This window comes from Phacochoerus africanus, chromosome 4 (genome assembly GCF_016906955.1).
Source record: "Phacochoerus africanus isolate WHEZ1 chromosome 4, ROS_Pafr_v1, whole genome shotgun sequence".
NCBI classification, from domain to species: domain Eukaryota; kingdom Metazoa; phylum Chordata; class Mammalia; order Artiodactyla; family Suidae; genus Phacochoerus; species Phacochoerus africanus.
In genome coordinates this window covers 12256813-12279401 of record NC_062547.1, presented here as the reverse complement: position 1 = coordinate 12279401, position 22589 = coordinate 12256813, and the positions used below count along the sequence as shown (strand labels likewise).

At 44.5% G+C, this 22589-nt stretch overlaps 1 protein-coding gene across 1 annotated transcript; it reads right to left on the bottom strand.

The window, feature by feature from the left end:
• Positions 1-563: 563 nt before the first annotated feature.
• LOC125125135 (glycine N-acyltransferase-like) lies at positions 564-21147 on the bottom strand. Its single transcript, XM_047775660.1, has 6 exons — positions 20941-21147; positions 12544-12639; positions 6775-6882; positions 3530-3656; positions 1859-2030; positions 564-1442 (listed from the first exon to the last, which is right to left on the bottom strand). Exons 2-6 carry the CDS (start codon positions 12619-12621, stop codon positions 1040-1042), a joined length of 888 nt encoding a protein of 295 aa, XP_047631616.1. The 5' UTR covers positions 12622-12639; positions 20941-21147; the 3' UTR covers positions 564-1039.
• Positions 21148-22589: the final 1442 nt, after the last annotated feature.

Genomic DNA, 22589 nt, shown 5'->3' with positions numbered 1-22589 from the left:
CCTTTATTACTGGTAACTGATACACAGACCAGATACAAATTTTGCCAGTTATAACAATAATATCTTTAAAGCATTTTTTTTTTTCGGATCCAGCTTTCAATCCAGAACCTCCAATTGCTCTAACTGTCCCATTATTTGGACTCTTTTTACCTGGAATAATTCTTCCACATTTCTTATTCTTTTGTGATATTTAGAATTTTTTTGTGTACATGGCAGTTGTATGGTAGAATGTCCCTCCGTCTTGGTTTGTTTTATTCTTTTTTTAAAAAAAGTAAAATGCTGTACTTGTGTTTTTCAAGGAAGAGTTTGTGGGTGCTACAAATACTGATTCTTCAGTTCATCTTATTTTAATCCAAAGGTGATATCCTGTCTGGTTCAAAATTCTGCTGGAATTGACTTTCCCTTTCTTCCTTCCTTCCTTCCTTCCTTCCTTCCTTCCTTCCTTTCTTTCTTCTTTCTCTTTCCGTTCTTTTTTTTTTTTTCTTTCCTTTCTGTTCTTTCTTTCTTCTTTCTTTCTTTCTTTTTCTCCTTCCTTCCCCTTCCTTCCTTCCTTCCTTCCTTCCTTTCTTTCTTTCTTTTTTCTTTCTTTCTTTCTCTCTCTCTCTCTCTTTCTTCTTTCTTTCATTAGAGTATAATTGTTTTATTCTTCCTTTTTAAGGCCTCACCTGTGGCATGCAGAAATTCCCAGGCTAGGGGGTCCAATCGGAGCTGCAGCTACACCACAGCCACAGCAGCACAGCATTGCGGCAATGCTGGCTTCTTAACCCAGTGACTGAGGCCAGGGATTGAACCCGCATCCTCATGGAACTCTTTGGGCTTCTGAACCTACTGAGCCACAACAGGAAGTCCAGTTTTATTCGTTTCTAAAAGGGTGGTTTCATTTTTTCTAAATGACCGGGTCCCGGATAGGCATATTGGCTATACCTTTTATACGGACAGCATCCACTACTCTACTGATGATTACAATGACAGTTTAGGCTCTCCCTCTGTCTCCCCACAGCCTCAGGCCCCTCCCCACTGTCCTGGGTTCAGGGCTGCTTCACAGAGGCACACAGTTCCACTGATTCCAGCTACAGGGCATGCGTATGTGATTCAGAGTGTGACTCATCTGCTGCATAATTTTGTTTCTCTTGTCTACGTGAGAATAGGCGGGGAAACCGAGTTTGGTCAGAGCCTGGGAATGGGAAAAGATGACGTAGGTGACGAGGCCCTGGGCCCGGTACTCAAGCTTGGTGCCTGCCATCCGCATCTCTCCTGTCTGGTCCATCAGGGACCAAGCTATCGGGGTCCCCTCAGGCCCTAGCAGGCAGACGGAGGGGAAGTTCCGGATGCAGCGCTCGATGAATCTCTGGCTCCTCTCATTGCCACCGAATTGCCATAATTCATTCACCAAGGCAGCGTGGGAAGGTTCCAGGGATGAGAGTTGAAACTGCTCTCGGTCACTAGGGAGGTTCCAAGAGAAAAGCACAGGTCGTGAGTAAAGAGGTTTATGTTGGTTCTTCTTACCTCTGTAATCTTGAGACACAGAGCGGGCGGAGGAAAAAGTGAATGGAGATCCTGGAGTGCGAGTGACCTTGTAATGACAGAGGGAGAGACTAAAAGGCGTTTTGGGGGGTGCGTGAGCTGAGAGAATAAGACAGGTCAGAGACGTTTACCCAGGCCTGATGTACACCAGATGAGAAAGGAAATGGTGGGGTATACTAAGGAGGGGAGAGAGACCTTTTTAGGAGAAGATTATTCTGGCTGCCTTCAAGGAGATTGCTGGTGGGGAGCCAGCGTGAAAGGGAGGAGAAAATTTGGGAGGCTGTTTTGGGGGTGAGAGGAGTAATAAGTGAGGGGTAGCTTTTACCAAACTCACATGGCCTTGGGTTTACCATCGGTAAGGGACAAGTTCTTTTCATCCAGCAGGGAAGGAGCCAGTTCCTTTATTGTCTCAAGCGTCATGTAGAGAATGTTTTCTGACTGCTGGACGTTGAAGGATTTAGCGGCTGCAAGCTTTTGTATTACCTCATTCAGGCTGGACTGAGAACCTAGGTGGGGTCATAAGGAGAAATGCAATGATGTTGTTTTTCTTTTTAGGGCCGACATGCGACACATGGAAGGTTCTGGGCTAGGGGTCGAATTGGAGCTGCAGCTGGGGCCTACGCCACACCCACAGCAATGCAGGGTCCAAGCCACAGCATCTGAACCCTACACCCTTGCGGCAATTGTGCATCCTTAACCCACTGAGTGAGGCCACAGATCAAACCCGCATCCTCGTGGGTACTGGTCAGATTCTTAGCCTGCTGAGCCACAACGGGAACTCCAGTACTGTGTATATTTGAATTCCAGGCTCCTAATTTATTCCTCCCCCTCTTTACCGTCTGGTAACCATAGGTTTGTTTTCTATGTCTGTGAGTCTATTTCTACTTTCCAACATAAGTTCATTTATACCATTTTTTTAGATTCCATGTAATAAGCAATATCATGCTATTTGTCAGAGAAAGAGTAAAGTTGATGTGGGGAGAGGCTTACAAGTGCTTGCACATTGGGGCTTGTCATATCTTTGTGCTCCTGGTTACACGGAGGCCAATACCACGTGACTAGGCCTAGGGCAGTCTGCTGAGGACACATACTCCCATCATGATATCAGCACAGCCAGCACTGACAGCCAGAACCGTCATTCAGACACACACAATCCACCTGTCAACTGACTGCAACTGTACAGCTAAACCCAGAAGCTATTAGCAGAACTGTTTTGCAAAGCCCAGACCAATTGTGGACTGTGAGACTTAGGAGGTGAACGTTAACTGAAGCATCCAGATATTGTACTAAGCAATTTCTACTCAAGATTCCATTTAGGAGTTCCCTGGTGGTGCAACAGGTTAAGGATCTGGCCTTGTCACTGATGTGGCCAGGGTCACGGCTGTTTGCATGGATTCCATCCATGGCCCTGGAACTTCTGCATGCTGCAGGTCTAGCCAAAAAATTAAATTAAATTAAATTAAAAAAAAAGACATTTCATTTACTCTGTTCAGTACTCTTGCTTTGTAGTTACCTTTATCATCCCCACTTGTACATATGAAAAGCATGATCTCAGATAGGATAAGTCACTGGCTAGGACCACACAGCAAGTAACAGGCAAATGCCTTCCTAGGTGGTCTGATTCTGAGGGCGTGCTCACAGTGATGACAGTTGTTCCTTATGATGGGGGCGGGGGTGTTCTGAGACATAGCCATCCTATCCCAGGAATGAAAGTCCCTAGGGAAAGCTCTGCTCTGACACCCAGTACACCCTAAGGGATCCTGGATATGTCTGCAAAATATGCCATACATCCTTGGCTATCAGGGGATTATGCTATGGTTCTCTAGAGGAAGCCCATTCTGCGCGAGCTTCGAGGGTGTTTTTTCCCCTCTCCAGGTAGGGTTGCAGCTGAATACAAAAACTGACAGCAGGCTGAGGGTGTGGAGCTTGGACAAAGGGGATACGGGTTCTAGGAGAAATTGTTGCAGATGGAGATGTGAGCCAGTACATAAGCCATTCCTTTTACTTTGGATCTGCAAATGCTGTTTCCAGTTGATGACTTCTGGTAAGCCAAGGAATTCCTCACAGTTCTTCAGGTCCTTGGAGTAGACGTGGTAGGTATTGGTGTAGTGATCAAGGTCATCTGTCATCTCCTGTTGTCATTGAGAAAAGGGGAATAAAATTAATTCCTTGTGTTTCATGATGGTGACAGCTGAAAAACATTCCACTATACTCTATTTTTTTGTTTTGTGTTGTTTTGTTTTTCTTCTGTTTTGGGTATTTTGTTTTTGCTGTTTTTTGGGGGGGCGGCACACCTGTGGCACATGGAAGTTCCTGGGCTAGGGGTCAAATCCGAGCTGCAGCTGCTGGCCTATGCCTCAGCCATAGCCATGCCGGATCTGAGCTGCATCTGCCACCTACGCCGCAGCTCGTGCAGCAACCTGGATCCTTCACCCGCTGAGCAAGGCCAGGGATTGAACGCACATCTTCGTGGATACTAGTCTGGTTCTTAACCTGCTGAGCCACAGTGGGAACTCCTGTAGTATTTTAGGTACTAAAATTTAGTAAATGTACTGGTGCATTACAAATTTTTCTGAATCATTTAAACCATGAGATCAAGATGAGAGGTTCAGGATTCCAACGAGGATGGAGAATTGCAAAACGATCCTTTTTTCTACGCATGTGTTGTATGAAAATTTCAACTCAGAGACACAGCATTCTTCAACATGGGCATCTTCCTCAACCAGAAGAAGAGAACAGCAATTGATGAGGACGAGCATCAGTTGCAAGGAGAAACTGTGCCACATTTCAGATACTTTCAGAATGCATGGACGATGAAGATGACAGTATGGAGTTTGGTTATAGATAATTCTGGATTGAAATCTCTATCTATACTTAATGACGCCGAAGAAGATGAAAACCAACTAGAAATGCTTTCTTAAAATAATACAATAGGGAGTTCCCATCGTGGCTCAGTGGTTAAGGAACCTGACTAGCATCCACAAAGAAGCGGGTTCAATCCCTGGCCTCGCTCAGTGGGTTAAGGGTCCAGCATTGCCGTGAGCTGTGATGTAGGTCACAGATGCAGCTCAGATCCCAGGTTGCTGTGGCTCTGGCGTAGGCTGGAGCTACAGTTCCAGTTGAACCCCTAGCCTGGGAACCTCCATATGCCAGAGGTGCAGCTGTAAAAAAACAACAATAAAAAAATGCAATAGTTGAACAAATTGTGGTAACCGAAAATCAAAGAAACCAGTTGTTTAGAAAGAGCCCCTATAATTATTAAATAACAGCTGAGATTATTTGGAAGAAGCAGGCACAGGAAACTATTACCACAACGAATGCAGTATCAAAAATATTTTTCAAAATACTTGAGGAGTTCCCGTCGTGGCACAGTGGTTAACGAATCCGACTAGGAACCATGAGGTTGCGGGTTCGGTCCCTGCCCTTGCTCAGTGGGTTAAGGATCCGGCGTTGCTGTGAGGTGTGGTGTAGGTTGCAGACGTGGCTCAGATCCCGAGTTGCTGTGGCTCTGGCATAGGCTAGTGGCTACAGCTCCGATTCGACCCCTAGCCTGGGAACCTCCATATGCCTCAGGAGCGCCCCAAGAAAGAGCAAAAAGCAAAAATAAATAAATAAATAAATAAAATAAAATAGTTGAAACATGTTGCACGAAAATACACTCCCTAGGCAGCAATGGTGCACTACCCCGTTTTGTTCCGTGAAGATCCCATTTAAGATAAAAGATCAAACAATTTTATTCCAGTTCAGTTCTATGATTAATATAAATTTCTTCCTTTTATACATCACTTAATTTCATGGTGTTTAAATATCTTATCAATTTGTAGGCAAGATGTGTTGTTAGAAATTTATCATTTTGCTGGATGTTTTCAAACAAGCTGAGGATTTTTTGTTTTTGAAATGAAGTAACTATCTAGTTTCACTATTTTTAAATTTTTTCCTTAGAAAGCCTATGACAATTCAAATATTATGCATGTGTTATTTTATGATCACCCTATGCATCCTATTTCATACCTCTCTATATTCGTCCTTGCTACTTTCGCTGGTTAGAATGTCCTCGCCTTGTCGGCCAAACAGAAATATATTTACATATAAAATCCAGTTTGGATGAAACATCCATCAAGAAAGTTGTCTTTAGGACACATGCACCTGCATGTTCATTGCAGCACTGTTCACAATAGCCAGGACATGGAAACAACCCAAATGTCCATCAACAGAGGATTGGATTCGGAAGAAGTGGTCTGTATACACAATGGAATACTACTCAGCCATAAAAAAGAATGACATCATGCCATTTGCAGCAACATGGATGGAACTAGAGACTCTCATCCTGAGTGAAATGAGTCAGAAGGACAAAGACAAACACCATATGCTATCCCTTAGAACTGGAATCTAAGAGCCAGCACAAATGAACATCTCCACAGAAAAGAAAATCATGGACTTGGAGAATAGACTTGTGGCTGCCTGGGGGGAGAGGGAGGGAGTGGGAGGGATCGGGAGCTTGGGGTTATCAGATACAACTTAGAATAGATTTACAAGGAGATCCTGCTGAACTAGCATTGAGAACTATGTCTAGATCCTCATATTGCAACAGAACAAAGGGTGGGGGAAAATGTATACATTAAGAATAACTTGATCCCCATGCTGTACAGCCCGGGGGGGGGGGGGTGGGGGGGGAGAAAGTTATCTTTAATCTGATCCTGTAACTTCCATCTCCAACCTCCAGAGTGTTTTGGTTATTTTGTTTTTGTTTTTTTGGGCCACACCCACGGTATATGGAAGTTCCCAGGTTAGGGGTTGCATCAGAGCTGAAGCTGCCAGCCTAAGCCACAGCCACAGCAAGGCAGGATCCAAGCTACAGCTGCGTCCTATGCCTCAGCTCATGGCAACGCTTCACCCTTAACCCAGTGAGCAAGGCCAGAGACTGAACCCATCTCAATGGATACTAGTCAGGGTTGTTACTGCTGAGCCACAGAGGGAACTCCCTCCACTCCATCCTCCACAGTTGAATGAGCTCTTGCCTGTGCTACATCCTGTATGTTGTACACTCTCCGGAACACTTTACACTGAGTTGTGATTTATCTGCTTGTTTGCATTCGCTTCCAGGCTGGGAGGCTCTTGAGAACAGGGACTTATCTACCATCCCTGTGACTCATTTCTGTATTCCCAGAGTCTATCACATTGCCTGACGCATGGTAGGCACCCAGCAAATATGAACATGGGTACATATTCGTTCTACATCTGGCATCTTACCTGCTCCTGAGGGCGAATAACCACTGTATTAAAATCAGGCCACTTGTCCACCAAGGCCTTTAGCTTGAAGGGGTTTCCCTGGTTCATGTGGAAGACGGTGCCATAAACCTGCAGTTTCCCGAGAAAGGAGAGGGTTGGCTTATTACGAAGGAATGGCAGGAGTTCCTGTCATGGCTCAGTGGAAACGAATTTGACTAGCATCCATGAGGATTCAGGTTCCATCCCTGGCCTTCCTCAGTGGATTGAGAATCTGGCATTGCCGTGAGCTGTGGTGTAGGTCACAGAGGTGGCTCGGATCCTGTGTGGCTGTGCTTGTGGCATGGGCCAGCGGCTACAGCTCTGATCAGATCCCTAGCCTGGGCGCTTCCATAGGCTGCAGGTGCTGCCTTAAAAAGAAAAAAAAAGAAGAAGAAGTATGACAATGGACATTGATCAGGACAAGGTTTATTTCTATGATTTCATGAGATTTTATGGTGGAAAAGGGAAAAATAGGCCTCTACATCAAAAATCTCCAGATGCTACTTTGTTTTCACCTCAAGGGAGAGATTTGTCTTCCCATCTAATGTAAACCATACATCTACTACAGTAAAATCTTTGTGCAAATAAAGTGAATGATCTGAAGAACACCACTCTTTACTGTAGGATTTAATGTTGTCTTTTCCCAGACTTGCTTCTGTAGACTATATAGAGATACACAGTTTTACAAATGCAAATCAATTGGATCTACTGAGTGCATTGTGGGCTTATTTCTATGTTCATAAACACAAACTTTTCCGATTATGTTCTAATGGCCCCATAGGATTCCCTAGTATGTGCATGTGCCACAGTTCATGTATTCATTTGCCTGTTGATGGTCATCTCAGTGGTTTACAAGTTTTCACTTGAACCAACCATTTTTCACAGAGCCTGCTTGCAGAGAAGTCTTAGCCTGGGCACCTGATATTTTCTTCGTTTGTCCGTAAGGCTAATTGCTGGCTCCAAGGTTAGGGACATGGTTGAAACTCTTTAACATATATGTCCATGTCACCTCCTGGAAAGGTAATTTCCTCCCACCAATAAGCAGAGGCTACAGCATAGTGATCAAGAGAAAGGGGTGTGGGGTCCCATAGCCTCAGTCCAGTGTTGGATCTCCCATCCCACCATGTTGAAAGAGAGAGAGGAAGGGGGAAAGGAGGAATGAAACAGCCTATGGACCTTAAGTGGCCTGGTGGTTTGGGGGTTGAGGAGTGCAGCAGTGGACACCAGCGTGGGCCTCGTGACTATGGTCAACAAGAGGCCTCTGCAGATACCAGCATGGACACTTGCCAGTGACCAAAGGTCAAAAGAAAAAAGAAAAAAGATACACAGTAGAATGATTTTTACCATGGACAAATGGTGACCAAAGACTGTGCCAACATCTTTCCTTCCCTCTGACTACCCTCCTCCCCACGGGAACTGCTGGTGTTAGATCACGCAGATGAAGAGGGGGAAAAAATTTCCCTACGTTGGCTGAGTTTATCCCAATTTATTCCACTCTCAGTCATGAATGGAGGCTTGATGTGGAAATTCAGTATAGTTCTGCAAAGCAGAGACATTTTCTTTTTACACATTTGCATTTGGAGTTCTGCAAAATTGTTTTACACTAACTAATATGCTATTCATTATAAGATCTGAACCTATGTGCAACTGGTACTCGTTCTTATTCCCCTAGCATTTATTGATTTATTTATGTAATGGCTTCACTCACATTCTATGGACGTTCCTGGGCCAGGGATTGACTCTGAGCCACAGCTGCAGCAACGTCACATCCTTTAACTCCCTGCTGGCTGGGGAGTGAACCCGCACCTCCCCAGCAAGCCTAGCCGCTGCAGTTGGATTCTTAACTACACTGCGCCACAGCGGGAACCCCCTGGCCTTATTACATAAAACTCTTTTTTTTTTTTCCTCTGCTGAACTCAGAATGCAGGGAGTCAGGCAGCTATCTCAATGGAATCAATTAGAGTTGACACACACAATAAAATGTATTTTGGATCCAACACCTAGAAGAACCACTGCATGATTTCTCAACTGAGACCCAAAGCACATATTGAGTTCCAGGTCACACCTCCATTAAAAGTAAGTGGCAGAGAGCTTGTGGTGGGGAGTCCTGGGGTGATGGGGGCAGCGCGGTGAGAGCCTTTGCAGAGCTGAGTGGCCGGAAATTGCTTCTCTTGCCACCTCGGAGCTGCTGGGACTCCTCTTTTCAAACTTTCTAGAAGCACCAGAAGGCCTTTCTATTCCTGAAATCTTGCACATAATTCTGTACTTATTAGGGGTAGAGGTAGAACTGTCTTTGTGAAGTGGGGGTGCCCTTTGGTGGAATGTGGATAAAAATTTGGACAAAAATAAACTCAAAATGGATTAAAGACCTAGATACAAGACCAGATACTCTAAAACTCTTAGAGGAAATCATAGGCCAAACACTCTCCAACATAAATGACCCCAACATCTTCTCAGATCCTCCTCTTAGAGTAACAACAGTGAAAACACGAATAAACAAATGGGACTTAATTAAGATTAAAAGTTTCTGCACAGCAAAGGAAACCCTAAGCAAAACAAAAAGACAACCCACAGAATGGGAGAAAATCCTTTGCAAATGAGTCGACTGACAAGGGATTAATCTCCAAAGTTTATAAATACCTCCTACCACTGAGTACCAAAAAACAAAAAACAAAAACAAAAACAACTCCATCAAAAAATGGGCAGGAGGTCTAAACAGACAATTCTCCAGAGAAGACATACAGATGGCCAAAACACACGTGAAAACATGTTCAACATTACTCATTAGTAGAGAAATGCAAATCACAACTACTATGAGGTACCACCTGATACCAGCCAGAATGGCCATCATCCAAAAGTCTACAAACAGTAAGTGCTGGAGAGGGTGTGGAGAAAAAGGAACCCTATTCCACTGCTGGTGGGATTGTAAATTGGTGCAACCACTGTGGAAAATAGTGCGGAGATTCCACAGAAAGCTAAACATAGAATTACCATTTGATCCAGCAATCCCACTCTTGGGCATCTATCCAGAGATAACCATGACTCAGAAAGACACATGTACTCCAGTGTTCTTTGCAGCACTATTTGCAGTAGTCAAGACATGGAAATAACCTAAGTGTTCATCGACAGAGGAATGGACAAGGAAGATGTGGTACATATACCCAATGGAATACTACTCAGCCATTCAAAGGAAAGAAAGAACAGCATTTGTAGCAACATGGATGGACTTAGAAATTCTCATTCTGAGGGAAGTTAGCCAGACGGCGAGACACCAACAGTATATGCTATCACCTACATGTGGAATCTTAAAAAAAGGACACAATGAACTTCTTTGCAGAGCAGATACTGACTCACAGACTTTGGAAAACTTAGAGTTTCCAAAGGAGACAGGTAGGGGGGTGGGGGGATGAGCTTGGGGTTTGGGATGGAAATGCTATAAAATTGGGTTGTGATGATCATTACACATCTATATGTGCAGTACATTCATTGAGTATTTTAAAAAAAGAAAAGTAACTGGCAAACCAATGCCATTTGCATGAACATGCATGGGACCAGAGACTCTCATACTAAGTCAGTCAGAAAGAGACAGGCAAATACCATATGATATCACTTACACCTGGAATCTAATGAACAGCACAAATGATCCTATCCACAGAAAAGAAGCAAACTCATGGACCTGGAGCCAAGCCTGAAGGGGAGGGAGTGGGATGGACTGGGAGTTTGGAGTCGTGATGCAAACTATTGCATTTGGAGGGGATAAGCAATGAGATCCTGCTGTGTAGCACAGGGAACTAATCTAGGCATTTGTGGTGGAACATGCTTGAGGATAATGCAAGGAAAAGAATGTGTATATGTTTGACTGGGTCACTTTGCTGTACAGCCAAACTTGACGGAACACTGCCAATCAACTAAAATAGAAAGACTAAAAATCTTATTTAAACAAAGTAAGTGGCAAACAACTATTCTAGCTACCAACCTAGGTAAAAGGTACATCTTTAGTATACCACCGATGTTATTTCTTCATAAGAGCTGAGGAGCCAAGAGGGCCACTTATCTTACTCCTACAGAGATACTCCAAGAAAGAACACTTGGGAACCTCCGGGAGTTTTCTCAAAGTGTTTGGGGTCTATTTAAGACAAGGAGGTGAGAGAAGTTTAAATCACAAAATCCGACACAATGGATCATGGAAGAAAAACTGCAAGCCTGACGAATTTTCAAAAACAGCTGCTCACCATAAACACATCTTAGGCAAGTGTTCATAGAGGGTATCCCTGACGGAACCTCCAAGGAAAATGACCGTTTCTCCGAGCGGTTGCCTGGCTCTTAAGGACTAGCAAGCGAAAACAGTTCACCAATGTTAGGTAACAGAGATGACTGTCAGTGGGATCTACCAAAGTGAGTGACTTGACAGTTTTATATTAGTTGATGTGAGGTGACTTGGGGGCAGTAGTTAAAGAACAGGGCAGGTTGTTTCATTAGTCTATTTCCAACACATGAAAAGGAAGCCGTATGTCTATCCATACCCTAACACTAACATCTTTCTCCTTTATGCTGAAAGAAGAGAGTAGCAAATCTACTAGGGAGTGAGGGAGGAGAAGGCGATGACCTTACCTAGAATGTTTGCATCTTATAGGAATGTCTTGTAAATCAGTAGAAACCTAGTTTCTGTTTCTATCTAAAATAAGTTTCAGAGAGAAACGATTGTTCTACACTCAGGCGTGCGCGCGTGAGCACGCGCGCACACACACACACACACACACACACACACACACCCGGAGTCATACCTAAATTCCATTGGGATGGATCCCATCTCGTTGGTTGCTAAAGAAAAACACAATCAAAAACTGGATTCTGTCATCAGTGTTACTCTTGAACAGTTCTGGATGTGGGCATTTATGTGTATGTCTTTTGTGTGTGTGTGTGTGTCTTTTTTACAGCCCCACTGCAGCATGTGGAAGTTCCCAGGCTAGGGGTCAAGTCAGAGCTGTAGCTATGAGCCTATACCGAAACCACAACAATACCAGATACAAGCTACATCTGCGACCTACACCACAGCTCATGGCAACACCAGATCCTTAACCCACTGAGAGAGGCTGGGGCTCAAACCCAAATCCTCAGGATACTAGTCAGAGTCTTAACCCACTGAGCCACAACAGGAACTCCTATGTGTGTGTCTTACTTGATCCCGAGATTTCTGATCATTTGTACCAGGTTAACAGAAAGAGTACAGAGTCAGCCGCAAAATAGCCTGAGTGCAATAAGCGCAGAGCAATTGGAAAATTTAAGTCAAATAGAAATTGACTTACTTTTAATTTCAAAGACAGCCTGTGATGGTCAACCTCTCACCTGGCAAATGTTCTTTTAGGGAAAACAGATTAAAAACGAACATGTAGTTGTAGCTAACTTTGCAGGAGAACTCTGGGGCAAATTGCCAGTGCTGTTAAGGAAAGTTTCTTGGAAAGGGGGCAGGGAATACTTTTTGAATCACCTTGCAGCCCAAACCAGTGTGAGGTCTCAGGCATTCCTATCGTCACACCCCAGTATTGCAACTCACTATTTATGGGGTGTTAGGCAAATCGCTTCCCTCAGCATCTACCCTCTCGTTGGTGACATGGCCATAACAGCGAGTATCTTTGTAGAGAGCTTATGCAAAGTAAATGAGAGAAAACATGCAGTAATGCCTGGCACAGAATAAGTGCTCCACAATGTTGGTCCCTCTTCCTCTTCGTGCTCAGAAGTTTTCATTGTCACCTTCAAGGATGTAGGAAGGCTCTTCCTCAAGGAATGCTCCAGCATCTGCAGCATCTGGGCACCTTGCAACAGGAACATCGTGGCAGATGCCTTCGCCTAGAGAGACAACCAAATAATAGCCAGAAATGAGACGAGCCAGAGGAGATTCAGAAACAAGAGTAGTAAGTTCTGTGCTAATTTCAAATTCTATGCTAAATGCCAGAGCCCTCTTGAGTGTCTCCTTTGTGGTATTATCTTCCCTAAAGTCCTCCCCCATCCCAAAGGAGGATGAGAAAAGCAGAAAACGCAGGGCTTGCTTTCTGAAGCTCCATCAGGACTTCTGACTCTACGAGGAATAAGCTGTGTAAACCTGGGAAAGTGACCTAGCCTCTCTGTGCCTTGATTTCCTCAAAGTAGACAGGGTAATGTTACCATCCGACTCAGAGAATTTTTGTGAGCATTAAATGAGCTAATACATTAAAAGAGGACATTACTGCTTAGAAAAGTATCTGCCATATAGTAAACATTGAACAGATACTATTTTATTCCTGCCACCCTTCCTCTTCCTCACCCTCCACTTCCTCCCCATCCTCTTTTCTCCTTCTTTTTTTTGTTTTTTTTTAAATAATTTTTTAAAATTTTCCCACTGTACAGCAAGGGGGTCAGGTTATCCTTACACGTATACATTACAATTACATTTTTTCCCCCACCCTTTCTTCTGTTGCAACATGAGTATCTAGACAAAGTTCTCAATGCTGTTCAGCAGGATCTCCTTGTAAATCTATTCTAAGTTGTGTCTGATAAGCCCAAGCTCCCGATCCCTCCCACTCCCTCCCCCTCCCATCAGGCAGCCACAAGTCCCTTTTCCAAGTCCATGATTTTCTTTTCTGAGGAGATGTTCATTTGTGCTGGCTCTTAGATTCCAGTTCTAAGGGATATCATATGGTATTTGTCTTTGTCTTTCTGGCTCATTTCACTCAGGATGAGAGTCTCTAGTTCCATCCATGTTGCTGCAAATGGCATGATGTCATTCTTTTTTATGGCTGAGTAGTATTCCATTGTGTATACATACCACTTCTTCCAAATCCAATCCTCTGTTGATGGACATTTGGGTTGTTTCCATGTCCTGGCTATTGTGAATAGTGCTGCAATGAACATGCGGGTTCACGTGTCTCTTTTAAGTAGAGTTTTGTCCGGATAGATGCCCAAGAGTGGGATTGCAGGGTCCTATGGACGTTCTATGGATAGATTGCTAAGGTATCTCCAAACTGTTCTCCATAGTGGCTGTACCAGTTTCCATTCCCACCAACAGTGCAGGAGGGTTCCCTTTTCTCCACACCCCCTCCAGCACTTGTTATTTGTGGACTTATTAATGATGGCCATTCTGACTGGTGTGAGATGATTATCTCATGGTAGTTTTGATTTGCATTTCTCTTATAATCAGCGATGTTGAGCATTTTTTCATGTGTTTGTTGGCCATCTGTATATCTTCTTTGGAGAAATGTCTACTCAGGTCTTTTGCCCATTTTTCCATTGATTGATTGGTTTTTTTGCTGTTGGGTTGTATAAGTTGTTTATATATTCTAGAGATTAAGCCCTTGTCCAGTTGCATCATTTGAAACTATTTTCTCCCATTCTGTAAGTTGTCTTTTTGTTTTCTTTTGGGTTTCCTTTGCTGTGCAAAAGCTTTTCAGTTTGATGAGGTCCCACTGGAGTATTTTTGCTCTAATTTCTATTGCTTTGGGAGACTGACCTGAGAAAATATTCATGATGTTGATGTCAGAGAGTGTTGTGCCTGTGTTTTCTTCTAGGAGTTTGATGGTGTCCTGTCGTATATTGAAGTCTTTCAGCCATGTGGAGTTTATTTTTGTGCATGGTGTGAGGGTATGTTCTAGTTCTCTTTTCTCCTTCTTCCTTCTCCCTACTTGGGTTAAAGTGCTATATATTGCATGATTATGTTTTTTCCACTTTTGTCTTTTTAGGGCTGCATGCAAGGCATCATGGAAGTTCCCAGGCTAGGGGTCGAATCAGAGATGCAGGCGACAGTCTATGCCAAAGCCACAGCAAATGCCAGATCCGAACCCTGTCTGCGACCTACACGGCAGCTAATTGTAACGCCAGATCCTTAACCCACTGAGCAGGGCCAGGGATTGCACCCACGTCATCATGGATACTAGTTGGGCTCATTTCTGCTGAGCTACAGCAGGAACTCCTATTGCATGATAGTTTGATGCCATCTTTTGCATATAGGGCACTTTGACATGGTTTAAACCACAAACAGTTAAGTCTTGCTTCTCTGTTTAAGTGCCAAGCCATATTTCAGGCTGCTACTCTCACCGTATCACTGAGCCTCACCTTTCTACCCCATCCCTAAGACTCACCTTTGGATCTGTAGTACATATTGTCTAATTATTAGGTAGTGTAAAAATAGCATTTGTACATATTTGACTCACTGCATCAAATTGGGATTGCCAAAAGAGCCCATAAAATCCTATCGACTTGAAAAAAGAAGAGAAGAGGCTGTGTCACAGGGTTCTGATTTGGAACTGTGATTTGGAAGGAGGACAAAGTTACTTTGTAATGACGACTCCAAAGAGGTATTTTGAGAAGATATTGTGTTAAAGCCTGCACAATATGCAGAGGAGTTCCTGTCATGTGGCAGAGTGGGTGAAGGACCTGCTGTTGTCTGTGTGAGGATGAGGGTTCTATCCCAGCCTCGCTCACTGAGTTAAGGATCTGGTGTTGCTGCACGCTATGGTGTAGTTTGCAGATGTGGCTCAGATCCTGCATTGCTATGGCTGGAGCAAAGGCCTGCAAATGCAGCTCTGATTTGACCCCTAGCCCAGGAACTTCCATATGCCATGGGTGCCGCCCTAAAAAGAAAGAAAAGAAAAGAGATAAAATAAAAACCCGGCCATGCCCGAGATGCTACACTCCAGGACTGGTAAACTTTGTGTTTCAGAGCAGCAAAGATACTTCTGTTTCTGGCCAAGGTATAGTAATAGGATCTAGATTATTTGCCTTCCCACTTAAACCAATGACAAAACGAAACAAAGTAAATGAAACAACAGTTCTCCCATGTTGGACATCAGGCAGCAGAGTACTATGATCCCTGAGAACAGAGAAATGGGAAATGGGGCACTTGAGATGGAATCAACTTATTGTTTGAAGGCTGCAGCTCAGGGAAATGCAAATTGACCAGATCATGGGAGCTCACCAACTTGTGCATAAAGAGACTGGAGTCTGGGGAGACCAGGGTGGAGCTACAGCAAGGGAGGGACAGGGACCTCTGGAGAATTCTTGGGGAAGAGCAATCTCCTAAATTCTTTGGTTCAGATTGATCTCTCCAAGGGGAAACCACCTCAGCCTTTCGCCTATTGAAAGAATCACTGGAAAGGAGTAGGTAGGGAAATTGCTGTTGCTCACCCAAGACGGAGAATAATTTGTGTTCTCATGAGCTGGAATGGAAGGACCTCATAACATAGGGCTTTGGGTAAGACGCTCAGGCTTAGCTGGGGGTGAAATTCAGCCTTGGCTGCTCCAGAGCCACCTTCACACTTGTTACAAGCAAGTCTTGAAATAATCCAATTGATTCCAGTAACTTAGCCATGCACCAGAACAAAAGACAACACCATATATAAGTATAAAAAAAAATCCATCAACAAAGAGTAAATAATTCAAATGGTCTACTCGTCAATAAAAATGCTAACCACATAAAACCCCAAGAAAATAGGAAAACACACATCAGTAAAATGAGACCCAGGAGAGACATTTGCACACCTATTGTGGAATAGTTTTCTTATTGCAGTAGCACCTCTCCCCCTAGTGCAGTAATCCTTGCAAATAAAGTTTCTCCTCATCTAAAAAAGAAAAAGGGAGTGTCCTAGTTGCTCAGTTTTTTCAGGGTGAAGCCTTGCACTGCTGTGGTTCAGGTCACTGTTGTAGGGCAGTTTTGCTCCCTGGCCTGGGAACTTCAGCAACCTGCAAGTGCAGCCAAAAAAAAGGTATTTTTTAATAAAAATAAATATAGGTAACTGTGGAGATGTTGGAACCTGTAGACAAGGATCTTAAATAGTTATTAACTTCCACCTCATATGTAAGAAGATAGAGGAACACATGAGCATAATGAGGAGAAATATGGAGGATATAAAGAAAATGCACATCGAGCTTGTAGAAAAGACAAAATACATCTGCGAAAAATACACTGGATGTGCTTAACAGTATGTAAGACATGGCAAAAGGAAGGAAGCTAGACACAGCCATCAAAGCTATCTGTAATGAAGCATGGAGAGAAAAAAAATAGAAGACACATCCTTGCTAATAGGTCACCATCTTTCCCCAAAACTGATCTATAGATTCAAGCTAGTAATGAAACACCCCCACTTTCATTTGTAGAAAGTCAAGCTGATTCTAAAATCTACGTGACTTCAAGGCTCACTGGAAAGACAGAGTGATCATGGGCTCGGCATAAAGGACAGACAAATAAATCGATGAAATACAATAGAGAGCCCAGAAGTAGGTGGGCATTTGCGGTCAACTGCTTTTCAACAAAGATGCCTAGACCAGCACATGGAAATGGGAGAGTCTTTTCAACAAATGATTTTTAAGCTTTAAACGGTCAGGGGGACTTCTTGGTAGAAAAATGTACATGTTGGAAGCAAGTCAGTGTCAGCTGTCCTTATTTGCCTCTCTGCTACTTTCAGCTCCCCAGGTCATCGACCAAAAATAGGTCCTCATTCCACTTTACAAGTGTTTCTTGAATTTGACAAAGAAAGAAAAAACATCAGCCCCTGAAACATAGCCCTGTCACAGAACAGCAACACCATGCAAGGTCACAATCATGTTTGAACACAGACGAAAACAAGAAGACTGTCTCATGCAGATCTGGCCAAATACTCCTCTCTCCAGTTAACAAGCGGCTGCTACATCTTGCCTCTACTCTTCCCTTTCTGCTCCATAGATGAAAGTATTAAACAGAAGTGCAAGGCTTCCTGGCAGTATCCAAGCCAGACCCAACCCAGGTGTCCTTGAACCCTCCCCCAAATCGCCTACCAGGCAGGTCCCTCCCGACACACTCTTACTGAGATGCGCTGCATTTCCCTGGCGGTGTGCTCTCTCTCTCATTGCAACAGACAGTAAACCCGACTTTGGTGGATTACAGGTGTGTTCCAAGGATCTTTGGCTACAAGTCTTTGCCCAAATTAGGTGTTCAGCCCTAGGGCATCCGTTCCGACTCTGCTCTCGGTTTGCTTTGACTTCCCAGGACTCAGGGATCTTCCTTTTCAGCTTAACTGCTCAGGACTACTGGCTCTTCAGGATGGTTGGAAAAGATTTAGATTTGCAGAAACACAGCCATTATTAGTTTCTTTCTATGGAAAAACATGTCAAGCTTACAAAGACTTCACTCCCTAGATTTTTGGATCCTGGCGCTTTAACATGTTGTGCAATGTGTGGACTGGTGAATGTTCCAAGTTTTCCCTGTGGGTGTCCCCCTGTCTCCTTCCCAGAACTTTGTCAATCACTAAAAGAGAACAGCAGATTCTATTTTTTTTTTTTAAAGAGAGCTTCACCTGCAGCACATGGAAGTTCCCAGGCTAGGGGTCGAATTGGAGCTGTAGCCTCCGGCCCACACTACAACCACAGCTTTGCCAGACCCAAGCCAAATATGCAACCTATGGCACAGCTCACGGCAGTGCCTTCTCCTTAACCCACTGAGCAAGGCCAGGGATCCAACCCATGTCCTCATGGATACTAGTCAGGTTCCTCGCCGCTCAGCCACCACGGGAACTCCAAGAACAGCAGGTGCTTAATAGCCCCTTGTGTCTCCTTCAGAATGGAGAAGGAGGACGGACTCGGCCAGACCACAAAGGCTCTGACTCACCTGACCCACAGCTGCTGATCTCCTTGAGATGTCCTTAAGGAGATGTACACGGGGCCTTCTTGACCATCTGCCTCTGGTCTCTCTCCGTACACTTTTCTGAGGCTACTCCTGACCACAAAGACCACAGGCCAGTTCTTCAACATGGTGTCTGCTGCAGCACCTCGGTCCTTCCTGCCTTTTCCTCCCCGTCTGGCATTCCCTGAGTCCTCACTGCTGAGCTCAGCTTCCACTCATCCTTCCAAGTCTAGCCGAAGGGCCTGTCAGCCCCAGTGGCTCCCTCTATGGTGGCCTACTTCAGGCAGAATAATTAGTCCTTCTCTGCTCTCAGAAGTGTTTATGCCTATCGGCGCTACAGAACTTGTTATATTGAGTTAGAGTTTATTTTCCTAGACCATTGCTTCTCTAAGGCAGGCAACCGATCTTATTTATTATCTTTTCTATGATGCTTATCACAGTATCTGGCACATAGGATGCCTTCGATAAATGGGTAGTGAGTGATTGAATGTACCAGAAGCTTGGATTGACCTCTCTGTCTAGAGAGCACACTCCCACTTTCAGAGGCATAGATCGCATAGATAGACAGATAGGTAGGTAGATAGATAGATAGATAGATAGATAGATAGATAGATAGATAGATAGATAGAAGATAGATAGAGAGATAATCTTATCAACGTGTATGCATCAAGTGCATAAATATATGCTGGCCTTGGGAAAGACTTTCAGTTGCTTTGTGCTAAGTTGTGTCAGGAATAAGAGTCCAGACCAAGGTAGAGATACCCTTGCCGTGTGTTTGAGGGTCTTCAGACTGTACAAAGTGTAGAATTCCTGAAGGCCAATCTTACCTTTTATCTAGAGGCCACTCACGGAGAAGTGACCTAAGTTTCAGATGCAATGTAGAGATGCATATCCAATTGGTGGGGTGTCATGTTACCACATTTCCTGAGAAGTACAGGTTTTGCAACCACCCTCCAAGGATGTGCCCACAAACCGACAAGCCAGCATGGTGCCTCAGACATAAGGTAGATTGAAAGCCCCGGAGCCTGATGTTCCTAGGAAACTGGACATTCTTTGAGCTGCCAGAATTGGGCAACAGGTGGTGTCCTTGGGAGGGAAATGCAGAACTTTGACCTAGTCATTCCCAGAAAGAGAAATTAGTTCAAAGAACACGAGTCAAAGGAGTAATGCTCAGCAGAATTTGATAAAGCATAAGTAAGTATGGGCTGAACAAAATCCCAGTGTCTAGTAACTGGGAAAAGAAATGTAATATATGATGCAACTCCATGACATTGACGTAATTCCTAGACATGTGGACACATGGGAAAGTGTTAAAATAGAATGAGATCACGTAGGACACAAAACAGTGCATATACCATATATATATATAAAACCATAAAATGTTTTTGGGGCCCACCTTCAACATATGAAAATTCCTGGCCCAGGAATAGAACCCAGGCCATAGCAGTGACCTAAACCACAGCGGTGACAATGCCAGATCCTTAACCTGCTGAGCTACAAGGAAACTCTGTAAGCAGAAATGTAAAAGAGAACACAGACAGGGAGTTCCCACTGTGGATCGGCAGTAATGAAACCGACCAGTATCCGTGAGGGCTCAGGTTTGATCCCTGACCTCGCTCCGTGGGTTAAGGATTTGGCGTTCCTGTGAGCAGATGAGACTTGGATCCCGAGTTGCTGTGGCTGTGGCACAGGCCGGCAGCTACAGCTGCAATTCAAGCCCTAGCCTGGGAACTTCCATATGCTACCGGGATGGTCCTAACCCCCACCCCCCCCAGAAAAGAAGAAATGAGTAGAGAGAGAGGAAGAGAACAGAAACACATAGATTGTGGTGGTAGCCGTATGGGTGAACTGTTGAGAGTAAATATGTTCATTATACACTTTAAATAAACAATAAATCTGGTCTGGAGTTCTCTTGTGCCTCAGAGGGTTAAAGAACTGGTGTTGTCACTGCAGTGGCTTGGTTTGCTGCTGTGACACGGGTTTGATCCCTGGTCTGGGAACTTTCCTATGCCACTGGTGCAGCCAGAAAGCAACAAACAAGCAAACAAACAAACAAAACCCCCCAATAAATCTGGTCTGTATTCGTGTCCTTTTTCATCTACTCCTTTCCTCTCTGACCTTAAGTATAACAACCTTCTTATCCGTCACGGAGGCAACGAAAGCTGCCTACTTTAAAATGTAACCAGAAAGGTTAAATATGGGAACGTTTACCGTGTCCTCACATATGAAGGGCTCCATTCACCCGCTCGCCTCCAGAAAGTGCCCACATCTTTCCTTATTCTTCATCAGTTAAGATCAGAAACCCACAAGGATTTTTCGTCGTACCTACCTAACAAGGTGCCTTTTACAGAATAGGTGCCAGATATACGCTTCTTCAGCGGAAGTTCTTCCTTTTCCTTAGCTATGCTGGTCATCATATTCTGAGCATAACACAATAGGAACATTTCGACTTGGCATGTGAGTGGAGAGGCTGTCACAAAGCAATGATTATTTTATTTTTATTTTTTGGCATGAGATCTCACCTGGAAAGCAGTCTTCACACCAAAGCCTGGCGGAAACGAATGATGAGGAGCAACCTCTCGAGTCGGAAACTTCCCTCTGGTGCAGTCTGTTCAGCAGGGTCTGGCAGAGTGCATTGAGCTCTGTTTTCTTCATGCCAAGCTGAGGTTTGCAATGTGGACCTTGCTCTGGGCAAGAGTTGGGTTTTAGCTCTCATGAACTCCAGCCTCTCCTCTCTGGGTCTCCTGCAGAGTGAGCAGCTTCTGTCTGCAAGATTGGGAGGCTGCCAGGGTGCCATCTGAGTTTTGCTTCCCCAAACACTAGGCTGCTCTTTGCCCCGTGGGCCCTGCCATTATTCTAAAACCCAAGCTGTGTGAAACCCACAAGTCAGATACTGGAAAGAGGGCCCCACTGCATAGGCAACACCTTCCTCCTCCCCTTCCTGTTCTCAGGTGCCTGCCAGAAGAGGAAGGAGGTAGGAAAGGTATGACTCGGGTCTGATCTGCGGAATCTGATCTCTCTCCTTACACATACACAGAACAGAAAACCATGTGGACGGAGTGACTAGAGCTCTTAGGAATCACCTTTTCTTAGGATAAGCTGTGTCCTCTCCTCTGCTCATTCTGAGGCTATAGACACCCCAGAGTTCCCTGATGGCCTAGAAGTTAAGAGTGGCATTGTCACTGCTGTGGCCCTGCTTTGTTCCCTGGTCAGGGCACTTCTGCATTTTGAGGGTGCTGCCAAAAAAAAAAAAAAGAAAGAAAAAATCCCCACAATGATTCAAGGCAGGCGCTTCAGGCTCATGGTGTGGGGTGTGTGTGGCACACCTGTGGCATGAGGATGTTCTGGATCCAGGGATCAAACCCACACCACAGCAGTGACCCAAGCCATTGCAGTCACTATGCTGGATCATTAACCCACTGTGCCACCGGGTGAAACCTCTTAGTCTCATTTTCATGGAGAAGAAAACTGAGGTTCAGTGTGGCTGACTTAGATAGAATCTAAACCCAGAGCCTTTCCTCCAAGGTACTCAGTACTGCATATTAACACTGGCTCTACCGTCCTCGGCAAAGTGTGCACAGAGAAGACAGTCTGAGTCCCAACTCCACCATGTGAAGTGACCAGGGAAGGAAGTTTGACACTGTCTGGGTCCTTGTCCTCATCGCTCTTACCCTTGATTACTAGGTTAGTCCATAGTTTCTTGTCCTTCTCCTTCTTTTGGCTGCAACCACTGCCTGTGGAAGTTCCTGGGCCAGGAATTGCACCTGCTCTGCGATTTCCACCTATGCCACAGCTGCAGCAATGCTGGATCCTGAACCCACTGTACCACATAGTTTTGTTGTTATGAGGGGAGGATTGACTCTAATCAGAGGAGCAGGGATGGATGGGGATGGCTAGTGTCTAGAGAGAAAGTCAGAAAAGCTTGCATGCTCCTTCAGTCCTTGGACCAGCACAGCACAAGTTTACACAGATTTCACTCTGTCTTCCAAAAATATTAATCTTCTTTTTTTTTGTCTTTTTAGGGCCGCACCCATGGCATATGGAGGTTTCCAGGCTAGGCGTCTAATCGGAGCTACAGCTACCAGCCTACGCCACAACCAGAGCAACCCCAATCTGAGCTGTTTCTGTGACTTACACCATAGCTCAGGGCAATGCTGGATCCTTAACCCAT